Genomic DNA, 23,376 nt, shown 5'->3' on the forward strand with positions numbered 1-23,376 from the left:
CAAGCTTCCTATATTAGTATATTCTACAATCTTTTGGCTTCACTGGAAAACTTGCCGAAGTGTTGGTGTTTTAACAGCACAAAAACTCTCAGATTTAAGAACTAAGAAAAAATCAACATCCGAAGTCCAAACAATATGATTCCTCCAAGCTGTGCTTCCAAGTGCATTGTTCTTTTTTTTTCACTTTGACAACAGCGCACGATGCACTGAACTGGGGTATTTTGGCATCGAGATCCTCGAACGAAACGCAAATTAATATTTCTTGTTATGTCTGAAAAATCTTCACCACCATCAAATTTTTTCTCATTATCAATACTAATAATATATATGATAGGGGAAATAAATATAACCAAGAGAAAAACATAAAATAAAATTATAATTTAATTAATAATAATAATAATAATATATGTGATAGTGGAAAAAATATAACAAAGAGAGAAAAAAATAATAATAATAATAAAATAAAACTGATGGTGCTAACCAAAGTTGAAAACATGCCCTAAAATAATGATAAGGTAAGCGAATTCGTGTAACAAGTCCATCCTCCAAGTTGAATATTTCAATTCGAACAAAGGCAATGTCACATGCATGGTAGATAGAATTTGACTTAGAAGCAGGATAATCTGATGCTAAAACCGATAATACTATCATTACTGTCTCCCAAAAATAAAACAATCCCCACTTAAAGTGCTCAATTGGAATAACTTCAAGTTGCTCATCACATAAAGACTCCATAGGTTGCATATTTTGTATTTTCTACCTCCAAAGTATCTATGCACCGTTTGTGGCCCTCCTGAAGTAACTATTTTTACAATAATTATTTAGTTCCTCCAATTACGATGTTGATGCGATCTCCTTAAAGTTTATGCACTTAGAGGACTCTTTCGGAGCTTGAATATCATCATGAGTTCCATCACGGTGCACCACATGTAGAGACATAATTTCACTCTTGTTGGAGGATACAATTGTACTCTCTATTTTATAAAATACGAAGTTTAGAAAAATAGAAAATGCATTTCCTTTCAGAATTGGTTCAAAATTCATTATCTAATTTCAAATAAGCAATTGCGTCATAACAAGACGAGAGTAAAGGATTTTTTGAAAATGTAACACTTGAAAATGCTGCCTCCGATATGAAATGTATGACTGTTGAATTCTGGAAGATGAAAAATTGTGCCAGAGAATGGGGTTTAATACCATTAATGCGTGGTTTTGTATAAAAAAAAAAAAAATAGCCAGCCATGGGAAGATCTTCTCATAGCAAATCATGCTTTGATCAAATTGGATACGTAATCGAAAGTTATGAGATTTCATCCTTGGCAAAATCGTACAACTGCCATTTGATATCATAGAGCATGGAGGAACTTGGTATTCGCTTAGCAGGATGCGATTTTCTCTACAATAACTAGGAGCCATGAAATTCCATGACTTGCAGACCATGCTAAAGCGAACATATAATCAAAAAGAAAGAGCAGCCTCTATCTAACTAAGGTTGAATCTACAATATATCTACATAGTGATGCCCAATTTGATGAAGTAGAAGAGCATACCCTTTTGGCCACCACATAACCACTTGATAAAACTTCAAAAAATAATTTGGAAGACGTTCTTCTCTTTAAAGGTCAAAATACTTGTATGTAACAGAAGCGTATTTAGGGTTTTATTGTTATTGGTTATTCTCGTAAATTGCTTGTTATCAAGCTATGTGCTGTGGCTCAATGCTAAGACTTACCCGCTCTATTAGTAAAGCTACTAAAAAGAGTGTTATTACCCCTTAAGCAAGGCCTTCAAGCAAGCCCTTTTTAATAAACAAGCTAGGGAAGGTGCCAGCGCCTTGAATTTTGAGGCTCGTTCACGCTCAACAAAGTGACTAACTGGAGGATTAGCAAGGTGTCCACCTAATTACAATCAAGCAGGGTGCAAATTTAACGTTTTAACACGTCCTATTACGTTACCATATTAATCTACAACCTTTTTCTTCAGATAAAAAAATAAATAATAATAATAATAATTAAAAAAATGAAAATAAATAAAATCTACAATCTGATAACGTACGTACATCATTCCATGCACTTCCAGTGTGGTATTTTTATTTTTGAACGCCTTCAAGTGTGGTATTGAAGAGCGTTGCTCTGCCTTGCCGTAGTAGTATGCAAATGAGGACGTGGTGACATTATGTCCTATTTACAACCGCAAGATGCACCGACTGTAAACCCGTATCGAAGAGTAGGCCATGGCCCTAGGTAGGAGTTTTAACCGAGACAAGCTTTGTGTATGACTAGACCCAATTATGGGCTCGACCCATTTCACATCTTTAAGCACCCGCCATGTAATGTTTTGGGTTCGTAATGGTTCTGTACCTCCTTAAACGCATTGCTTCGATCTCTGGAGTTCAAGATTGTGATGTATGTGTCATGTTGATTTTTGAAAACCGCCCCCGCACTGATTTTGTATTGGGTAATTGGATTCATTTAATTTTTTTGTATTGTGCTGTTTTCTTTTTCCAACTCTAATGAAAACTACTAACAGGTGTTTATACCGTTGAATTAATATTTTCTACCAAATGCACTATAAATTTCCATGAAGAACATTCATACAACTTCAATTTCACTAGGCACTATTCCTTTTAGAAGGCAATAATTCCATGATCATCTACCTTCCAAACATTTCCTTTCTGTTTCAGTCTTCATTTCCAGGAAAAATAAAAATATAAGGAAGAGACTTATTAATTTAACAGCGTGCTACTCAGTTCACATGTTCAGCGAATGCTAAAGTCATGCCTTTAACTTGACTTGGAAATGCATTTTGGAGCAATCTGGCTAATTACAACAACAATCATACGAAAAATGGCAAGATTAATACCCCCCAAAAGTGGTTTATTGCGTTTAATTGAAATGCACGTAATCCAGATATGAAAGGAAAAAAATTGTTAAAACCCGAATTAGAATCCTTGCATCTTTTTAAACCATTCACATCATGCCATGTGGACATGCCGTCACACCTATCAATGGAATTAAAATTGAAGTTTCTCTCATAAGCCTAAACAAACTACTAAATCCATAAAATAAACACTTTTGCTCAGAGAGATAGAGAAATAGCAGTGGAGAGAGATGGTCTCGGAAAGGAATTTTATATATATACATATATATATATATATATATGACATACGATGCTGTAGCAGCAGCCGTGGGAATCCAAAAATAGGCTATTGTTCTCTATGTATTTAGGTCATTTAGAACCCGCCCACGTGAGGCACTTCGAAGTGCTGCTATTCACACTTTGATTGGCTTTTTGTGCTGTATCAATAAGTAGGGATCTACTCGTCATGAGAAGGCCTATGCATCGCAGAGAGCCCGTCCTTTCTGTTCAATAAGATTACTTGTATGGTCTCTTCAAAAGCTAGTTTTGACTCTAACACAAACGTTGGTGCATCACTTTAATACAACATATGCGTGTGCGAAGGTGTCGACCGGTGTGACAGTAGAGATTTTATCTTGGTCTTATATCGATTGTTGTGGTTGTCGGACTAGGAATTGAATCACTAACCACTGTGATTGAAGATAGAAGACTGCTTATTAAATCATTGATCCGGTAAGATGCCTAAGTTGATGATGCCATAAGTCAAATAGGTACGTAGGTGAGGCGAGAGTCCTTCACTGCACTCACTGGAGAGAAGGGATCATCTCCAATCTAGTAGCCCAAGTATTTAAAATAAGATACCGCTGTTGTACTACCTTAACTGGTAAGAAAACGTTTACGTAAAAACTGCAAGATCCTTGTTTGTACACTAACCTTCTCTTCCGTTATAAATAGGCTTTGAGGACTCTACTCAAGAGAGGGGTGAGTGAGCAAGGCTGACTTGTGTAGGAGAGAGGTCAGTTGCGTACAAGTGCTGCATCTCCACCATAGTGTTTCCCCCCAGGGTGAATATTGACCAAACAAATATATAGGGTCTGGATCCATGCCCTCCTAGTTTATATTATTATATCCCAGAGTACTCCTATATACGGCCAACCCATTTAAACAACCTAAAGGCTTGTCCCCATCCCGTTTGGAGAATGACATTATGGCACGGCTTGGTAAGTTCTTTTCATAGTTCAGTTATTCAGTTAGTTATTGCTTACATGGTAGTTGAACAGCCCTATTCCGGTAGTTCCAGGTGAAACCACATCACATGATTCCTATCCTTTTTGACTGTGTGTCACTCTGCTTTTATAAAGAATAAAATGTATAGTGTTTTACTTTTTCTTTTTTCTTTTTTTCTGCAAAAAAATGCACGAGCTTTTGGAGCAACGAATTGTATGAATTATGATTAATATATGAAAGAATTTCAAATACGAAAGTGCTTCGTGAATCATACAAGAAATTTCTCATATACCAAAGTGCTTTCTGTTTCCACAGAATCTATTAAGAGAGTATCAATTGCCAATGCGATTCGTCAAGTTTTGTTGCACTATAGCAAATTGTGTTCATCTTTGGGCCCCACAATACAAGATGGTGGTGGTGATAATGGTGATGATTTACGTAAATCGTTGTTCCTTATCACCTCCAATGCCTTGTCGAAATGCGTTGCCTTTGCATCCAAGTACTCTTTCCAGGTAACCGGTCGATATAGAGGAGGGTGATCAATGTCAGTCAGCTGAGTCAACGGTGATACCTTGACGTCACTTGGTGGGCCATGGAAGTATGCAATCGAGACGCGATGGTGTATCTTGTTGACAGCCGCACGATGCACTGCACTCTTGAAGCGTGCGTTGGAGAGTATATGCATCAAATCACCAACGTTCACAACGATTGCACCACTTATCGGATTCACCGGGACCCAACCAAGAGTCTCGACAAGGACTTGGAGACCGCCAGTGTCGTTGCTTTGGTATAGCAAAGTAAGCAAGGACGAGTCTGTGTGAGGTGCTAAGCCCATTGCCCTACTCGGATCAGGACAAACCGGGTAAGAGTTTAATTGGAGAACGTCTTGAGCTTGTCTGGACCCAGTTCTGGGCTCGACCCATTTTATATCTTCAGGGGTTAAACCCAGTGACCCAAGCACTAGCCCAATCATCTGTTCGGATAATCCCTTCATTTCCCTTTGGCAGGCTTCCATCACATTACTGCATAAATGACCACAACTTTGTCAAAATCTATATATAAAAGACACTTATTCTTAAACTTTGTTATATATATCTACCACCTGGCTTGCCTTAGCGTTGCGGTTGCATGGAAAGATTATGGATAAGAATTGGAAGATCGATCGGTCGAATATCACGGGAACAATCATTTGCCAATTTTACAAATACATGCCCGAATGATTATGGGCTTCGATATACTATGAAACACCAATATATATTATATTAATAATAATCTTTTTCATTTTCCATTTTTTGGGGTGAGAGTATTTATATATAATACCTGGAATCTTCAAAAAGGGAGCAAAAAGTATGATCGTAGAGTCACAGAGTCACTCGCACAGTCATACACTAAGTGTATGCAAACCGTTACGTGATGCATGCACTTCTTCTCCTGTGAGGATTTTCTAAATTTCTAATCTGTTACGGCACGCGTACGGTGAGCTATATTTTACACCATTCACATACGGCCACGTCGATGTACAAAGACGGCCGTGTTTCCCATTGATAGTAACGAAACCAATCCAGTTACCCTTTTTATCCCTCATAGTTTTTCAAAAAGACATCAACCAAGTAGTTTTGAACTTTTTTTTAAGTTTTTAACCAAAGAAAAAGATAATATCAAAAAACAAATAAAAAGATAAAAGATGAAAGAAAACATAACAAAACAAAACAAAAATCAAATGCTAAGGTGACGGGTGGTCATGCATTATGCACACGTACCAGAAGTTGGTGTGGTCATGTGGCCAAAGTTGGCGAGCATGTTCCACCGGAGAACCCTTGATGGAAAAACCCTCCGACCACATCATCTTCGAAAAGAAAGTGGAAATGCGGGGAAGCCCGTACCCGGTGAATCCATCCGGTGATCGGACGGCACGGAGTTTTCGTTCCGCCTGAAGTGAGAATAGTCGACGGGTTTGGAGCTCCAGTTCATTAAGCAGGTCGATGGGAATGCCATGGTTGATTACTTGGAAGACACCCAATCTCTCACAGGCATGTCTTATGAGAGAAATTGCATTGGGGTCAAAGAGGTCAATTACAGGTACTGAATTGGTAGTCAATGGGTTATCGGGTGGGTAGTCTGGGGTAGGAGTCCAAGTATGAGAGTCAGGCAATCCAAGAACAGCCTTGAAGTCTAATGGAATCATATGGGTGTTTTTGTAGGATTCTGATATAGAATTCATGCTTTGGAAAATTTCTCTAAAATGAGAAGCAGAGGTTAATTTGGTCATGAAATGAGGTGGTGCTTTATGTGTGAGAGAGAGAGAGAGAGAGAGAGAGAGTCATTTTGACTGGTGTCTATTACTGAATCAGGAGTGAGAGACAGCTCTCTAGTCTATACTATTTTGTCTCTTTTGGTGAGTTGGGTTTTCAGTTTTGTCACAATTTCAGTAAACTTTTTGGCACATTCTTAGCCTCTGTTATTTAACATTTCTTTTTTTCTTTTTTTGAAGACCCCTGTTATTTAACAAAATGAGTCGCACATTTTCTTAAAATAAAAACGAACATAAGAGTATGCACCTGGACGCTCATATACAAGTCAAGGAGAAGATAACCAAAAAGGTTCAGCATTGGAGTGATACTCGACCAAAATGATTACAATGAAACTTCAAAAAGTAATATCTATAATAATGCAATTGAATTATGGAATTGGATATAGGAAAATAAACAGATGCAAACAATGAAAACAAATTCAAGGGGAAAGAGAATCAGGAGGACGTATGATTTGCAGTGGCCTAAATTTGCCAATTGACAGATAGCTTTACGGCAATTTTAAATAGTACAACATAATATTCCTTAAGCACGTATTATTAGTTTACACAAATAAAATTTCCAGCTAGCCACTGGCCATTATCCCTTCACTCAGGCAAATAATTCGTCGTATATAATTATGTTGCTATACAAATTTCACCTCCCCTATCTATCGTAGATGTGGAGTTGATACACTTATCATATAAATTCAGTGATTTATAGAACATTTTAATTAAAGTACTGTAGTCGTATAAAGAAATAAATAAACAAAACCCACCCCCTCATCTCCTCTGGAAGTTGAAGGCTTTTATTGCGTATGCAAAAATCAATGCAAAGAGCACAGAGAAACCAACAACCATAATACCAACCACACCCAAGAAATCGTGCCTGTATCCAAACACATCTTTGACTAACTTCTTTAAGGGTACAACGTGAATTCCATTAGTTAGTTTCACAGGTGTGTCATCATCGCCATATTGGGAAGCCACAAGTCCGTAGAGAGTCCATGCTACTGGGTTTGCCCAGTAGTACCATCTCCACCATATGGGTATTCTCTGAACACAAGTGGAATCACTCGTTATATATTGTAGGTACAGAGTTTAATATGAACGGAAAAGGGCAAAGGAAAACATGTTGGAATTATTTGGAAGACAGTGATTCAAATTATGTTTGAATTAGGAAAAAGTAAAACAGAGGATTTTGGTTTTTGATGTTTGGTTAGATGAGAATTGTAATAAAAATATAAGTATAAAATGGATGCAACAAATATATTAGAAATTTTTTCATGAAAAAATATAAATATATTGAAAATTTGAGATGAAAATTTTTTGGGTAAATCCTAACAAATAAAGTTAAGTTCCAATGCCCATTATGAACAAATGAGAGATGGCAAAGTATACAATACAAGAATTGCATGCCAGATGAATCAGCAAAACTCCCTAACAAAATTAGAAGCAAGAAAGGACAGTTGAATTACCTTGTGAGGAATCATAAAACCGCTGAAAAGGTTCCATAGCATGTAAAATGGAGCAGCAATGACGGAAGCGACATTGTGATTTGGTGTGAAAGCTGTTGTCATCATTCCGTAGAATGTGAAGTATAGCATAGTAAAATACATGAAGAATATGTACCAAATGAACTTCAAAACTGTCCACTCAAATGAAGCCATGGAGTAGAAAATTGAGCAGTAAATAATTGACTGTGAAAATACATAGGGGAACTCTATTACAACCTGCATGCAAAAGAGAAGACAATATCTTAGACTACTATAAGAATTTCAGGATCAGGATTAGAATTAGTATCACTGTATCAGGACATAACCTGAGCAAATGCAAATGGTAATGCAGAGTACAACCCAGCAGCTCTTTCTCGATAAGAGACAAATCTTTCAACAGAAACAACAGGTTGAACAGCACCTGCATTCGTAATTCCAATGAATAAAGTCGCTGCATACATGGAACCCATGGCATTAAATATATCCTGTTGGCTCTCCCTGAAAGGAAAAAGAAACAAAGTGTCACCAATAATAAAAAAATTTAAGAACATTGGGAGCAATAGATGTAATATTAAACTACCAAGACTAGCTAGCCAAGTATCAAATTATCTTAATTAGATTATGCAAGTATTGAGTCACAAAAATTTCAGAAGTTTAAGAAGAAAGAAGGAAACCTGTGGGCACCAAATTTCCAACATATTGTTCCAAGCATCACTGAGATGATGACAGTGTAAAAGAAGCGAACTGCGGTGTACTGTGGGTTTCGCCAATAAGACAGGTTTTGCTTCCAAAGGCAAGTGAGAAACTGTTCAAAAGATGACTGAGAATACTTGGTTGGAAAATTCAATTCTTTTGTGTTGATACTCGGCTTGCTTAGGCTTTCAACTAAATCTCTGTTACGTCTAAAAAAGAGAAATAGTATTGTCAGATAAAAGAAAAAGATAAGTATATATAAAAGCAATAGTAGTTTTAATAGAATATTTCTCATACTCAAATAAATTTGATCTTCGGTAAATTTCTGCAAAGTCCACTCCTAACCGGCTTTCTTCAGCTGAAGAAGTGACATCGAGCATCCATGCAGCAGGATTATATCCAGGCCTGATCTTGGGCACTCCTTCAATTGCCTAAGGGAAGAAGATATTAACAAGAATAAGTTAAAGTGAAATTCTCATGTCATGATCACACTTTTAGAAATTTTGCCTTATCTGACCTCAAAATATTTGATGAGTTCACATGACCTGGGACCTAGTGGACCAGCATATATGAGCTCTCCTCCACGCTTCATAAACAGAAGCTGTAATAACAGATAAGTTAATAGGTTTAGGTGGTATAACTAAACTATTTTACTTTCTACAAACGTAGCTAAAGCTTTGGGAAATTCCTTAAGGGAGGGAAAATGTATATATACCAAAAACAGATGCAAGAGAACCAGTATAAAATATCTTATTTCTTATCAAAACATTGACAGAGATCATCATTTTATACAGTGAGTAAAGTACCTCATCAAAGGATTCAAAAATGTCTATGCTGGGCTGATGGATTGTGCACACAATTGTTCTCCCAGTATTCACAATATTTCTCACAGTCCTCATCACAATGGCTGCAGACCTTGCATCCAACCCTGATGTGGGCTCATCCATAAATACTACAGAAGGGTTGGCAACAAGCTCAACAGCTATTGTTAGCCTTTTCCTTTGTTCCGTTGACAAACCATCTACCCCAGGTAGACCAACCAATGCCCCACGCAATGGGGTTAGTTCCACAAGTTCCATCACCTCCTCAACGAAAGCCTGAACATTTAACTTTTTAGATTAGCTTTTTGCTCCATGTCCAAAAACAGATATAACCTTATGTCCATGAGATATACCTTCTGTGTCTCCATGTTAACATCCGACGGCAATCGAAGCCAAGCAGAGAATAGGAGTGATTCCAGGATGGTCAAACAGGGTGAATGAATATCAGTTTGCTCACAGTAACCTGAAATTCTTGCAAATGTATCTTGCCTTTTGGGATAACCAGATATATGTATGCTTCCTTCAATAATCCCACCAGTTTTTCTGCCAGCTAATACATCCATGAGGGTTGTTTTCCCAGCACCACTCACACCAACCAATGCTGTAAGAATTCCTGGCCTAAATACGCCGGTAACATTAGACAGCAGCTGCAACCTGTCTTCCAGAATTCCTTGCTGCTTCAATTCCTGCAGTGATACTTCGATCAGAAAAATAAATAGTCAAGATGTTAACAAAATAGATAATACGGAGAAAATGGAATTAAACACTCACCAAAGGAACATCCACGTAGTAATTGATATTGCTGAAAGACATGGATAGTTGTTGAAATGGCAGAACCATGCCTTTTTGCTTAAAATGTTTTCCTGCTTAGACATTTAGGTGAACAAGATGTTAGACATCAGTTTCAGTACAAAACAATATAGAAGATAACAAGTAAATTTGTTTTACAAACCACCAAATGACCCTGAATGCTGCAAGTAATGTCTAAGCTCCATAACAACATTTTCTCCTTTCCTTCTCCTTTCTCTCTCTTGCAACTCTTCCTTAGAGACTACAGCCTGTTGCTTTCCCAAAGCTGTAGGATGGAGCGAAATCCATTAAGTTTGATTCTTAAAGCATCTTGTTTAGCTATACCTCAATGCTGGAAGATAAATTGAATAGAATGAGATGGCTTACGGTTAAGGTATGATAGGAAGAATGTGAAGAGCATGTTGAATAAAACTGTATATCCAAGCAAAGCACCAACACCAATCCAATACCAATAGCTCTCAGGAAACAAACCGCGTGCTCTTAATAATGCCTTACCTAATGAAAGGTTAGTTTGGTTTCCAGCTCTCTACATAGACATGGAGCAAATACCACAAAGTTTAGAGAAGCGAAGTGCTATGATATTGAATCCAAAAATAGATAATTTAGTTTGTCTAGCTTTATGCATGGATGAAGATTTGATAAAAGTTATTTATAACATTACAACATTATATATCAGTGGTTTATTTGAAAGTCCATGAAGTAACAAAATCCAAACTGTCATTTTACACATAATCATACCATGAGTAGCAACATAAAGCATAATTTCTGAATCTATGAAGAAGAGAGAATAGGGAAATTACCTTATCCCAAGAATGCCCAAGGAATTCATTGACAGAAGCTGCATTTTGAGCATACATCAAAGGGGAAACCCAGAAACCCCAAATCCACCAATTTGGGATATTCACTGTCATAGTAAAACATGAAAATGAGAATGGGATGACACTGTCAAAGGCTCACTAGGATAATGCTTATTTTACCTCTGGAGATGATGTATCCTCCTAGAGCCATCACAACCAACATAGCAAAAGATCCAAATGTATTAGCAACTATCATATTTCGGCCTAAGGATCCCATAACACGGAATAGAGCTATAGACATTTGGTGCAATGAGAAAAATAACAGAAGCTGCCGAAGGAATCTGCATGCATGTTTAGCAATTACTATAACAATCTCATCCCAGGTCAACTGTCATAATCCGATAAGTGAAAGTACTTTAAGGTAAGATAAGACTTACCTAGTGATTGAAGGATCATATCCCATCACATAGTATGTAACTGCAACCCAGAAGCCAGCCTCTATGAGTGAAGTTGGAACGCTCAAGACCCAAGAAGGAAGAGTATAAACCCAACTTGGATAGAAACGTAAGTCTCTATGCTTGTAAAGAACTGGAAGCTTTGCCACCAACATTGACACTTCCGTAAAGCCATTAAAAAGGATAATAACCATGGAAAAGTATAGCGCTCCTAGATATAATCCTCCATCATCAATTGTATTGTGGTGCATTGTTGTTCGGAAAAAAACACTCATTGTGACAATGGCAACAAAAAGAAGCTGAATAAAAAACACACAAAAGTTGAAAATCAGCAATAGAAGCATGAAAAGTTTCATCTTTCATATGATTGGCACAAGACAAAAATGATGAATGAGATGGCTTATTGAGTCTGTAAGACTTAAGTTGTTCATCCAAGCTTAAACTTTAAAATCCTAGAACAGATATGAACGGCATATATGATACTACGATAAATAGCATGATGGAAACATTACCTGAACGAATTTGAACACATATATAAATGAATTCCGCTTCATCAGCAATATTTGCCAGTTAAAACTTGTCTTGAAAAGCTCACGTCTTTTCATACCATATGGAGATGTTGACAAAGCTGCTGGATGATTATAGCGTCTATCAAAAGGAAGATCTAGTTCTTCAGTCAAATTTTTCCCAGTATGAAATAAACTAAAAGCTTCAGCAAATTTTCGCACTGGTACAAAGCGGTAAGGGAGGTGAGGGTTAGACCAGTACTGCTCTTGGTCCTTCTTCGAAGTAACCTGGGTGAAAAAAAATTGAATAAAAATGGCCACAGGATATGGGAGAGATTCACATTACAAGCTCTCCACTACTTACTTCTTGCAAGAAGTCTGCCACATTCTTACGCCTAGGACAGCTAAACCCCATAAATGCAAAGAAATCAAGAACAGCTTCACGGGGTCCCTGGTACACAATCTGCCCCTCAGACAAAAGTATGACATCATCAAACAACTCAAAGGTCTCGGGAGCAGGCTGAAGCAGAGAAATAACAGTCGTTGCATCGAGTGCTCGAGTTGAATGCTTAAGATATCTTATGATTTGGTAAGTTGTTGAGCTATCAAGTCCATTTGATATTTCATCCATGAACAGAACTCTTGCTGGACCTACTAGCAATTCACCTGGAAAAAAAAAAAAAAAAAAAAAGAAAAATGTTTGCTGTATCAGCAAACAAGTTTTGCTTACTAGTACACAAGAAAAATATAAAACAATGACAAGCACCTGTCGTAAGCCGCTTCTTTTGGCCTCCTGAAATCCCCTTGAGCATTTCATCTCCCACCAATGTGTCAGCGCATATATCCAACCCTAAAATCTTTGTCAGATATATTTTAGCAATTCGGGAGTATCTTTAGAGATTAAATTTAGAAGCAAAGCATTATATAAATTTTGAAAATAAAATTTCTAAAAATTATAAGATAGTGAATAGATATCAAAGAGAGGGATCGAATCCCAAGGACATGTTTTCTATTGTTATCAATTCCCACGGTTTACAGACCTCAGCTAAAGTGTTTGGTGGTTGATCCTAAACCTAATTGAGCAAATCCAGTTTCATATTCATTCAACAATATCTCTGACATATATACATAAACATGTAAAAACCAATTATCCACTTGGCTTCAACTCTGTTTTAAACATTACTATAAGACACAATCAACAACCAGCATATAAAGATACCTTCATGATATACTCCACCACTAGATTGGTCTCCTTCCCTCCAAGAGCTAATGACTGGAGATCAAAAATTTGGTAAGTAGTCAATAAATGTGTAAACTAAACACATTACCAAAAAAAAAAAAAATGATGTTTGGGTACCTTCATGAATATATCAAGATCTTCATCAGGTTTTATTCCGGCAATTTTTTCCCTTCTTGCAAGTTCCAAAAGCATATCTGTCACAAGCATTAATAAGTAACATATTACATTTATAAATTTATAGACAGAACATATGGTTCACAATGATTCGCAAACCTTACCATATTTAAATCCTACACCTTGACATCGCCCTGCAAAATCAAGAGTTTCTCTTACAGTCATCTCTGCCACATGCCAATCCTGTTGACTGACATAAGCAGATGTCCTCTGAGGAACAAACTCATTAAAGCGATGTCCATTATATGTGACGCTCCCTGCCACCTTCACAGCGATTAAAGTATCAGTATAAATAATCAAGAGGGCATAAGAAATCCAAACAGGAAATTAATTAGTAGCAAATGTCCTCCACATTCTTTCACACCCTCAACACTGATACAAGTTCAAAATTTTTACTAACCCACAACATGAAAGATAACCAGAACCTAATAAGTACCTGCAAATCAGTTCCAAGCCGCCCAGCAAGAGCCAGCAGAAGCGTCGTTTTTCCAGAACTTGGAGGACCCAATAGCAGCGTTAATCTAGAAGATTACGTGAAATTCTTATTTATATGCAACCAGAGAACTTATAATTCTAACAAACAGATCAGACATTTGCTGGAAATTTTTAGCATCTATACCTTGAAGGTCTTATAATTCCACTAATGTTGTCTAAGATCGTCAACTTGCTTCTCTTTCCCCGATACAGTCGCAATTGCCTCAAGAAAGCCTAAATGGTAATCGCATAGTTTAAATTTGGAGCACAAATTATATCCATATTATAAAAAAATAAGTAAACAAGCAGCAACTCAGGTGAGAACTAAATGACAAAAGTCAACCTCAGTCATATTGGAAATGAAATTGGGAATGGTTGGCAGTGCTCTGCTTCCTACATGAACGTAGGATTCAACCTTCAAATTCTGATATCGAACCTCAATCTTCGGAAACTCTAAATCCACGCTGCAAAACCCACCAGGTTATGATAATTTTTAAATTCCAACCAAAGAACTAAGAAAAACTCACTAAAATCTTCAACTTTGAAATATGATTATGGTACAGAAAAAAATTGGCAAAAGACTGATAACAAGTCAGTGTAAGCTGAGAGACACATAACATAGATATTTCAAAATCTCGCATTTCGTGATTCGTTGAGTCCGTTAATTTTTAATTTTTCAGTTCCTTTTCCTACTTTATTTCAGCAAACCGAACAGAGGCTCTTTACTAAGAAGAAAGTGAAGAATAATCATATGATTCGTACGCATCAAATCTGCGTCTCATTCGACCAAAAAACCGCTCTGGATCATCATCGACGGAGCTGATCAAGCGGTCCAGGAGGAGTTTTTGCTCGTCGCTCTGAAGCTCACTCACACCGATCTCCTTGGAATCTCCAACTAGGTTCTTGAAAATACCACGGCGGACTCGGTTATAGGTCGGAAGCCTCTCCAAAGCAGCCCACCGGAGAGCCTCCTCATCCTCTCCATCCTCTCTGAACGACGACGTTCTAGCGAACACGTTCTCCGCCGAGTTCCACATCGCATCGATGCCTCTAACCACTCAGCAAATCTTTCACCAATCGATGAAGCATAGAGAGAGAGAGAGAAAGAAGAGAGAATGAGAGGCTAAAAGTCTTAAGACATTTTGTTGTTTTGCGTAGGAGATTTTTTGGTGGTTGAGAGCTTAAGCTTTACATTAATGGCAATCTCTCTAAGCGTCTGTGTGTTCGTTGAAGTCTTTTCTCTCCCATGCGTTAAAGTGTGTTACAGTTTACGCAGCGGGAAGCGCATTTAATGGCCGCGGGAAAGGACAAAAGAAAATGCGCCGAAGATCATCTATTCCTCACTCGCTCCTTTTATGCGATTTATATATACTCGCTTAATGGACCTACACGTGATCTGTCCGTATGAAATTAGTGGTGTTTGATGTGGGGTTGGATTGAGGAGAGTTTAGAATTGCAAGTGTGAGTGGATTTATTTGAAAATTTTTTGAATAAAACGGTTGGGAAATATTGGGTTATTTCCGAAAAATGTAAAATGATCTTGATTAAGAATTTATTAAAAGACGGAGTCCTTCAGTGACTAATCCAACATCACTCATTTAATTAGCAAAATCTAATACCTAATATTTCAAATTAAAACCTATGAAATTGCTACTTTATATTTAAACAAAAAAAAATTTAATTATTGTCACTTCATATTTAAAACTATATTTTATATTTACTCTGTGATACACTAATTGATTTTTGTTGATGAACGGAGTTCAACTAATAAAATGGTTTGGTGGCAGTGCTGCCACATTCTCTATTCATTTTGGTCCCTATTTTTTTTTTTTTTTTAATACCCCCCTATTTTAACATTCTGATATATCATCGTTCTCATCATAAATGTTCATTAATTATTTCACATGCTTGCAAAATCATTATTTTTCTTCTTCTTCCTTTTTTTTTTTTTTTTTTTTTTTTTGGGTTGTTGGTCGTCTTGGCAAATTTTACACTTTACTTGAAGACCAATAAATAGCATTGACGTGCTGATGAACGTACTTACTATTAACCATAAAAAAGTTGCGTACATGCTTGCTAATTTTTTACCATAAATTTCAAAGTCATTAACCCCAACTAATAATTTGGACATTTAAATGCATCATACAAACATAAGTTCAAGTCATCCTTTATAATAAATTTGAAGGTAAGTATTAGTTGAACCATAACTCTATCGCTTTGATTATTATATTAATAGATTTTAGTATTGACTTTTCAATAGCAAAAAGAAAAAAATCAAAAGACAATAACATGGACTTTTATCACTGTAAGGTAGCCATGGATGATCACCTACCAAGCCAATATATCAAACTTAGAAATAAATTGATCGTTTATTGTGAAATGTCACGAATCAAAGCTGTTCATTTATTATTCACATTACCTACGTTCAAAAGGTTTCCAAAGATTATTTGCAGCTGTAAATCTCATAGTAGAAAAAAAAAATATATATATATATATATATATTTTTTGGTATTTTTGGATTATAAAAATATTGATATCGATAAATTCAGAAGAATGTGCTGTCAAAACAAGGACACTGCGATAGTATTCTCATAAACACTGTATAGGATCCAAAGATATGGGCCATGTTACAACACAGGTCGTAGGTCGTGCTGTGTTGACTTTATTGTTTGGAAAATTTGTGTACCCAACCTCATATACATTTTCTTGTCACTAAATAAATTGATGTGGCGGTGAGATTGAAACTAGATGTATGGCTATTCAATTTAAGTTTTAAAAGAATGTATCTAACTTAATATATATTTAGTTTTAGTTTAAATTTTATAAAAATTTATTAAAATCTAAATGTATTAAACTAAATTTTGTATAAATTTAAAAATATTCAAAAAATTATCAACTTAAAAAAATTTTAATATTTTTAATATGTTTCATGGTATAAAATGTCGGTTTGAAATCCTATTTCCATTCCAAAAATTTTTAAAATTCTTACAAAATCTATTTAGAATTCCACAATAAACTATAAATTTTTTTAAAATTTATAACTCTTTAAAAATTTATTTAATCCTAATTAAATACATGCAATGTAGACATTGAAATATATACCACTCCCCAATAAACTATAACATGACATAATATTAGAATGCTTTTTATATTATCTAAGATTCTAGAATGTTCAACTTTTCCAATATGTCAAAAAAGTAATATCCCTTTTTTTATCATTTTATTTTTCTCTCTTGTTTGGATAAAATTGAAATAATTCTTTTATGATGTACTTTCTTCCGCCATTGTTTTTCTTTCTATAATTCGGTTGCATAAGTTTTTTGGAGTGCATTATGTTTTCTGGTTAGAAAGCGGCCCCGAGGGTTGGGGGGGGGGGGGGGGGGGGGGGGGGGACGTGCGTTATATTGTTGGGCTTATATGGATTGGCCGAAACAGGTAATTCATCGAGAAACAAAATTTAGAATTTGTTATTCGAAATGGTGTAAGATATGAAGATAATATCAAAAACTTAGGAAAAATAAATGAATGTTTCTTAATGTCTAAAGCATTAGCATAATACGAGCTTAATTAAAAACAAGATAGTTATTATTTAAGAAATCATCACACCAAAAGATTATACAGGTACAGACAAAGTACCAAAGTACAACAAATATCAGACAAGAATTGTCATGCATAAGAATTTTTCAGACAATATGTATACATGCAATAGAATGTGATGTTTATAATACATAAACCAAATAACATCCACGATAGACCTATATCTTTTCGTACAAATTTTACATTAAAATTTTAACGAAAAAGAAACATATAATGGCCAAAAATTAGTATGCAAGGTAGCAGATATAGGATATTGATTCATGTGGTATAGTCCTCTTTTCTCCATGTCTATTGTTTGTCAGTGAATTTGATATCTTTATTGTATGCCAATCTTTAGAGCATTACGCTTGAATGGTCGTTGAACCTCATTTACAACCCCGTCGTTCTTAGCTACAGTTGCACGTGCCAGTCACTGGCCGACACTTGAGTGATGACCCTATGAACCTTCTTTGAAACTTCAAACCGATCATCACGTACGGCCAAAATTATATGTCTTAAATGCTTTTGCATTATTGGCTCAATTTTTCAATTTTGTGGTAGATTGTCAGATTCAACAATGCTTCACAAATTGACAGTGACACCCTTTCCTTTCATATTTGATTATGAAAACATTAATGTTTTTAATTTTTTTTTTTATTATTGGAAAGTTGGGATTCGCTGAGGATGTTGTAAACAACTTTATCAAATCCATAACGATACTGAAGTCATGGACAGTGATGATTGATGAGTTTATTTGGACAATTTGATTTCATTTCGAATAGCAAACAATAAACGTCGCTGCTAATAGCAAAAAAATAAAATAAAATAATAGTAATAGTAATAATAAACGTGGCTGCTCAATTGTTTATACGTACCAGTGGGTTTGGATGTTTGATTTGCTTGTGTGGATTGTTGATCGATGGAAAACAAGTTGGTTCACCTGGGCTTTAGGCCCTTTCTCATAGCATTTCCTCTAAAAGGCCCAACCCAATTATAGTTTTTTTTTGGAATTCCGCAAATATTTTCTTTTTCTCTTTCTTACACATATATTAATAACAAACATTTATATTTACCCAAAAAAAAAAAACATTTATATTGTATGCAGGTAAAATAAAATAATACGATTTTATTTCTTTTTTTTTTTTTTTAATAAATCGTTAGAGGGTTTACCATCAGTGGGGGGAAAAAATACAATTTTATTTCCACAATAAAACAGCTTAATATATTAACATTTTAATCAATATGTGTTCTTTTCGCTTTAATTATTAGAGTTAATTAATCTACATGAGAACCGAACAGCTCGTTTGATTATGCTTTGGAGTCGCCAATCCAACTCCTTCACATTTACGAAACGACTGATCGTAGAGACGGAAATTTTCTTTGTTTTCCTCCTTACGCAGTCGTTTCGTCTCGCTCATACTTTTATAGAAAAACGACCTGTAGTATTAATGATCAGCGAAAACATGCTTGTTCTTCCCCTGTCAACTTTAACAATGCCGCTCGATTCGATTCACGAAAGAGCTCCGCTGGAAATTATAAGAAGAAGCAGTAAAAATTGAATAAAAAAAAAGAAAAAAAGGAAACAAAACCCAGAGACACATAGAAGCGGGCCAGAAAATGGAGGAAGATTTGGGTGCTTCAGAGCATGTTATCGAAACCCTGAGGAACAGAGGATGGTGTTTCAGAGGCTTGGAGCAAGTGAAGGCCATCATCATCATCAACACCGCTTTGGCCGATGACGACACCCCTACGATTGTGGCTTCGGTGGAGTCGGAGCTCGCTAACATGGACATCAGAACCATTGGAGGCAAGTCCTTGCCCGACCCCTCGATTATTCGCAAATCCTCTCATCTGTCGGGCCCAAAAGTCCTTCAGGCAGTCACATCTTTCTCTTATCTTTATCTCTATTCCTTGTCCCTCTGTTTGGTTCTCAAGAAAAATGCAAGAAAACCCATCACTTGGATATTACGCTGCTCTATTTGAGTTTGTAAACTTCGGTGATTTAGAGGTTTGTGTTATTTATTTATTTATTTATTTTGGCAGATATCTTCGGCGAGAGACATATCCAAAAGCAGCTTAGAGGATTTCTCGAATAGTTCTGGCAGCCGACGTCTTCTGAGACTTGGTCTTACTGATGGATTTACTGAGATAACGGCTATTGAGTATTCAAATATCCCATCAATTTCTGATGATATTGTTCCTGGTACTAAGGTAATTTCCAGATGCATCAAAGTTACTCAACTTTCTAGTCTAACATAATATTAGTTCTGTCTACTGAATGCCAATTGTGCTCTCGACAAATGAAAATGATAGTATAGCTATGTAAGAAAAGGAACATGAAGTTGTTAGCTCAGGTAGAACCACCAGGGTTTCATATATCTTAGAAGTTGCTGAATCCCATGTGCTGATTGTTTACTTATTCATGTTGAACCAGCGAATTGACAAATATATTGTCTGTTGATGTTATTTTTTTACATTAATTTAGTCTCTGCTATTTGGTGGTTGGCAGGTTTGTATAGCAAATAAAGCCGCGATACATAGTGGCATACTTTGTTTGAATCCTAAAGTATTAACTGTAATAGGAGGTGTTGTTCCATCTCTTCATGAAGAATGGCAGATGAACAAAAAATATTCAGGTTTCTCTCGTTCATCTTTAAGGCTATCACAGGAGAGTGATGGTAGTGGTCCTCCTCCATTTGAGAAGTTCCAAATTGGGTTACCCCAACATCGGCTTATGCAGCAAGGTAAGTCTTCTAATCAGTTTCTTAGAACCATTTAATACACACATTTGCTTTCTATATTTATCTTTTACCCTATAATGCTAGCAACTGTTTGTCACTTTTGCATATGTTATTCAGTGAAATTTTAGGTGATATTTATTAGTCATATTTGTGAATAGTTACTGTATCAAGTAAGCTTAAGTAAACTAAGCTAAAGGGTCCTTTATAGTTTCACTTTCATTTAATAAGTTCTGTAAATCCTGTTCTTCAGGTCAAGTAACCATGCATTATGCATTATTATGCATTATTTACCACATACATGCATTTGTTACTACAAAATTTGATGACTTGCAGTTACTTGCAGATTTTGCTGGTTCTAGCTCCAGAAACGGTGAGCGTAGTGTGGTTGACAGAAATATTGGTATTAGGCCAACTGGTAGACAATATAACCTTCACTTGAAAGCAAATGACATAGATAGCAGTTTGAAATCAGCTTCTGTGGCAGAAAGAACTGAAGAGAAACCAAGTAGCTCAGAAACAAGACCAAAAGAAGGTGCTTTTATTATGTGTTGATTGCAACTTATATTCTGTGTCAATTATATTCTTTATCTGGAGATGGTGTAATTTAATTTTGGTTCTGTGTCATAGGAGATTGAATGTGCTGCACACATGAATATTTTGGGGATGACTTTTCCCATCTGAAAATAGTCAATTAGGGAAATGATTTTTCCATTAGTGGGGCACAATTAATAGAAGAGACTGATAGGATTTGCCACTGTAGCAGTTGAAAAGAGAGGCGACTAAAATTCTGTTTGCTTATGTAAATATGCACAACCAATGCCCATATTAAATAGACTTATTAGCCATATTACTAAAGTAAATAAAAATAGTTTCATCACCTGCTTAATATAAGAGAAGGTGCATGTTCTAATATATATTGTTGTGTTTTGCTGCTAGAGAAGTATACCGTAATTTTTTTACTTTGTGTAATGTGCATATATATTATCATTTTCTTGCTTATATTCTCATACTAATGCAACCATAATTTATTCAGTAGTTGAGTATGTCCCTGTCCAAAATCAAGCAGCTGCGCAAAAACTCCTCCAGAAAATGAGTCAACCAAACCAGAATGATCGGCGATACAAAGGTAGAAGAGGTAGGTGGAAGGAAAAACAAGAGGAGCCCTCTGTATTAACTCTTGATGAATGGGAAAATAGGAAAGCTGGGGTGAACCTTCTAATTTCAGCTGAAGTTCAAAATATCAGTCAGGATGAGTATCTTGCGTGGCAGCTTCAAAACCAATTTGATTTGGAAGATTCTAATGTTAGCATCTTTCCGCCTCTTATTTCCTAGTGTTTTCATCCTTGATTTTTCTATTATTGCCTGAGAGTGATGTTGTTGAGTTGCAACTGTTTCAGGTACAAAGGGGACATGGTGGGGAAGCAGAAGATATAAGAATGAGCATGTTCAACTACAACAGAGATGACAATGGTGGTCAAGGAATTGGGCATGAAGGAAGAGGGAGAGGGAGAGGGAGAGGAAGGGGAACGGGGAGAGGGAGAGGAAGGGGAGACGACAATGAGTATCTTGTGTGGCAGCCTCAAAACCAATTTGATTTGGAAGATTCTAATGTTAGCATCTTTCCACCTCTTATTTCCTAGTGTTTTCATCCTTGATGTTTCTATTATTTCGGTCTTTATTATTGCCTGAGAGTGATGTTGTTGAGTTGCAACTGTTTTCAGGTACGAAGGGGACATTGTGGGGAAGCAGAAGATATAAGAATGAGCATGTTCAACTACAACAGAGACGACAATGGTGGTCAAGGAATTGAGCATGAAGGAAGAGGGAGAGGGAGAGGGAGAGGAAGGGGAAGGGGGGGAGGGAGGGGGAGGGGAAGAGGAAGGGGCAGATTTTGATTGTTTGAGGCTCTCTTTCTATTGTTTTCATATTTTGCTTCAGATTTGCATTCATACATTATCTTATGTTTTGCTGCAATTTTGCTCACTGCTAAGATTTGCTTTTCCTTTGTTGAATACAAAATACTTCATAAATTATAGAAATGTATGGTTTTCTTGTCTGGATAATCTGAAATTTGCTTTTATTACGGTTTTGATACTGCTCTGAAGTTGCAGAAGCTGGTCATGGGCTAGCACTAGTTACTTCTTTTTCTATAGTGAAGGCAATTGATAAATGTTCATACTGTGGGTTATGCCTGATTAGATGGGCTTTAATTGTCAAGCCCAAATAGGCTAATGCCCACCACGAGGTCTGTTTTTTTCACCAACGTTCATTTGTTATCAAAAATAATAATAATAATAATAATAAAATAAAAATAAAAATGGGAAGGCGTTTGCCTTTATAAAACAGACAGACGAGCGGGCAGCAGATATATAGTTCAATCGTTTCAAGTGTGGGCAAGCATACGGAAGGCTGCCAAGTCATGTCTTATCTTTAAAAGTACACAGAGAGATAAATCTAATTACAATTGTTCTTCGTATATAATATAAAAAAAGAAAAAAAAACAAAAAAAAATTGTTGTCAGTAGGCCAGCCTTATAAGTGGTCATCTAGCTAGCCAGAGATCAACTCGCAAGCATGACATAGCCTGCCCGCCACATGAAGGTTAGTTTAAATTTAATATCCAAAGATTGAAAAATTACTCACAGAAAGTGGTCCAGGATCTCCAGTGCTTGTGCCCGCAACAATAGAGTCAATGATATATATATGCTTGATTTCAGTAGTAATAATAATGCATGCATGAGATAGAAAATTAAATGCTAATTACTTGCACCAATATACACTATCACAAATATACATTATTACACTAAGAGCTACAGTTAAATCCTTTTGCACAGGATTATTTATTGGAAATGAAGATAATATTTTTTACAGAGATTTTCCTACATAGATCATATATTGTAATTTAATATTTAGAAAAACTTTAATTGTATCAAAACTTTTAATTATGCGAAGAGTTTAAGAAAATATAAAAACTTCTATTATTTTCAAATTTATAGTGTATATAACTAATGAAGGTCCATCCTTTCCATAGGCTTGCATGTATCTCTAATAATCAACAAGATTCTAAATATGTATATATGGCATTCATCTAATCATATTCTAAACAATTCTAAGCTACCACAAATATGTAAAAAGAGTGTTTCTACATTGTATAAACACTCACTATCAATTTATCCAAAAAAAAAAAAAAAAAAAAACCACTCACTCTCTATTTTGTAGAA

General features: G+C 35.9%; 3 protein-coding genes across 4 annotated transcripts; 1 reads left to right on the forward strand and 2 right to left on the reverse strand.

Moving 5' to 3' along the window:
- Positions 1-4,297: 4,297 nt before the first annotated feature.
- Positions 4,298-6,397, reverse strand: LOC107435359 (gibberellin 3-beta-dioxygenase 3). Its single transcript, XM_016046957.4, has 2 exons — positions 5,847-6,397; positions 4,298-5,108 (listed from the first exon to the last, which is right to left on the reverse strand). The coding sequence occupies exons 1-2, from the start codon at positions 6,353-6,355 to the stop codon at positions 4,454-4,456; spliced, it is 1,164 nt and encodes a 387-aa protein (XP_015902443.3). The 5' UTR covers positions 6,356-6,397; the 3' UTR covers positions 4,298-4,453.
- Positions 6,398-6,916: 519 nt separating this feature from the next.
- Positions 6,917-15,095, reverse strand: LOC107431721 (ABC transporter G family member 32). The gene is made up of 24 exons (XM_016042703.4): positions 14,602-15,095; positions 14,183-14,303; positions 13,985-14,073; positions 13,802-13,886; positions 13,470-13,629; positions 13,309-13,385; positions 13,171-13,224; positions 12,718-12,808; positions 12,316-12,617; positions 11,958-12,239; positions 11,428-11,744; positions 11,171-11,331; positions 10,994-11,097; positions 10,560-10,719; positions 10,336-10,458; positions 10,155-10,246; positions 9,737-10,069; positions 9,369-9,659; positions 9,080-9,163; positions 8,860-8,993; positions 8,544-8,771; positions 8,196-8,367; positions 7,852-8,106; positions 6,917-7,429 (listed from the first exon to the last, which is right to left on the reverse strand). The coding sequence occupies exons 1-24, from the start codon at positions 14,874-14,876 to the stop codon at positions 7,157-7,159; spliced, it is 4,263 nt and encodes a 1,420-aa protein (XP_015898189.3). The 5' UTR covers positions 14,877-15,095; the 3' UTR covers positions 6,917-7,156.
- Positions 15,096-18,767: 3,672 nt separating this feature from the next.
- LOC107431683 (uncharacterized) lies at positions 18,768-22,212 on the forward strand. Of its 2 annotated transcripts, none has more exons than XM_048465452.2 (7): positions 18,768-19,222; positions 19,459-19,626; positions 19,925-20,159; positions 20,500-20,688; positions 21,190-21,458; positions 21,554-21,766; positions 21,878-22,212. In XM_048465452.2, exons 1-7 carry the CDS (start codon positions 19,151-19,153, stop codon positions 22,049-22,051), a joined length of 1,320 nt encoding a protein of 439 aa, XP_048321409.2. In that variant the 5' UTR covers positions 18,768-19,150; the 3' UTR covers positions 22,052-22,212. The 2 variants fall into 2 exon arrangements, with proteins under 2 accessions (XP_048321409.2, XP_048321408.2); XM_048465451.2 differs by having other exon boundaries at positions 18,776-19,290.
- The last annotated feature ends 1,164 nt before the right edge of the window (positions 22,213-23,376 follow it).

The sequence above is a fragment of the Ziziphus jujuba genome, chromosome 11 (assembly GCF_031755915.1).
Source record: "Ziziphus jujuba cultivar Dongzao chromosome 11, ASM3175591v1".
NCBI classification, from domain to species: domain Eukaryota; kingdom Viridiplantae; phylum Streptophyta; class Magnoliopsida; order Rosales; family Rhamnaceae; genus Ziziphus; species Ziziphus jujuba.

Bases quoted from the DNA above. Each gene is read 5' to 3' on its own strand.
- LOC107435359 (XM_016046957.4), bottom strand. From the start codon at position 6,355: ATGACCAAATTAACCTCTGCTTCTCATTTTAGAGAAATTTTCCAAAGC. The intron at 5,109-5,846 runs GTACGTGTGCAT...TCATTTATGCAG, and splicing joins CATGACCACACCAACTTCTG to TAATGTGATGGAAGCCTGCC.
- LOC107431721 (XM_016042703.4), bottom strand. From the start codon at position 14,876: ATGTGGAACTCGGCGGAGAACGTGTTCGCTAGAACGTCGTCGTTCAGA. The intron at 11,098-11,170 runs GTAAAATAAGCA...TTACTATGACAG, and splicing joins AGGATACATCATCTCCAGAG to TGAATATCCCAAATTGGTGG. The intron at 10,720-10,993 runs GTAATTTCCCTA...ATGTCTATGTAG, and splicing joins TTGGGCATTCTTGGGATAAG to AGAGCTGGAAACCAAACTAA.
- LOC107431683 (XM_048465451.2), top strand. From the start codon at position 19,033: ATGGAGGAAGATTTGGGTGCTTCAGAGCATGTTATCGAAACCCTGAGG. The intron at 19,627-19,924 runs GTAATTTCCAGA...GGTGGTTGGCAG, and splicing joins ATATTGTTCCTGGTACTAAG to GTTTGTATAGCAAATAAAGC. The intron at 21,459-21,553 runs GTTAGCATCTTT...CAACTGTTTCAG, and splicing joins TTGATTTGGAAGATTCTAAT to GTACAAAGGGGACATGGTGG.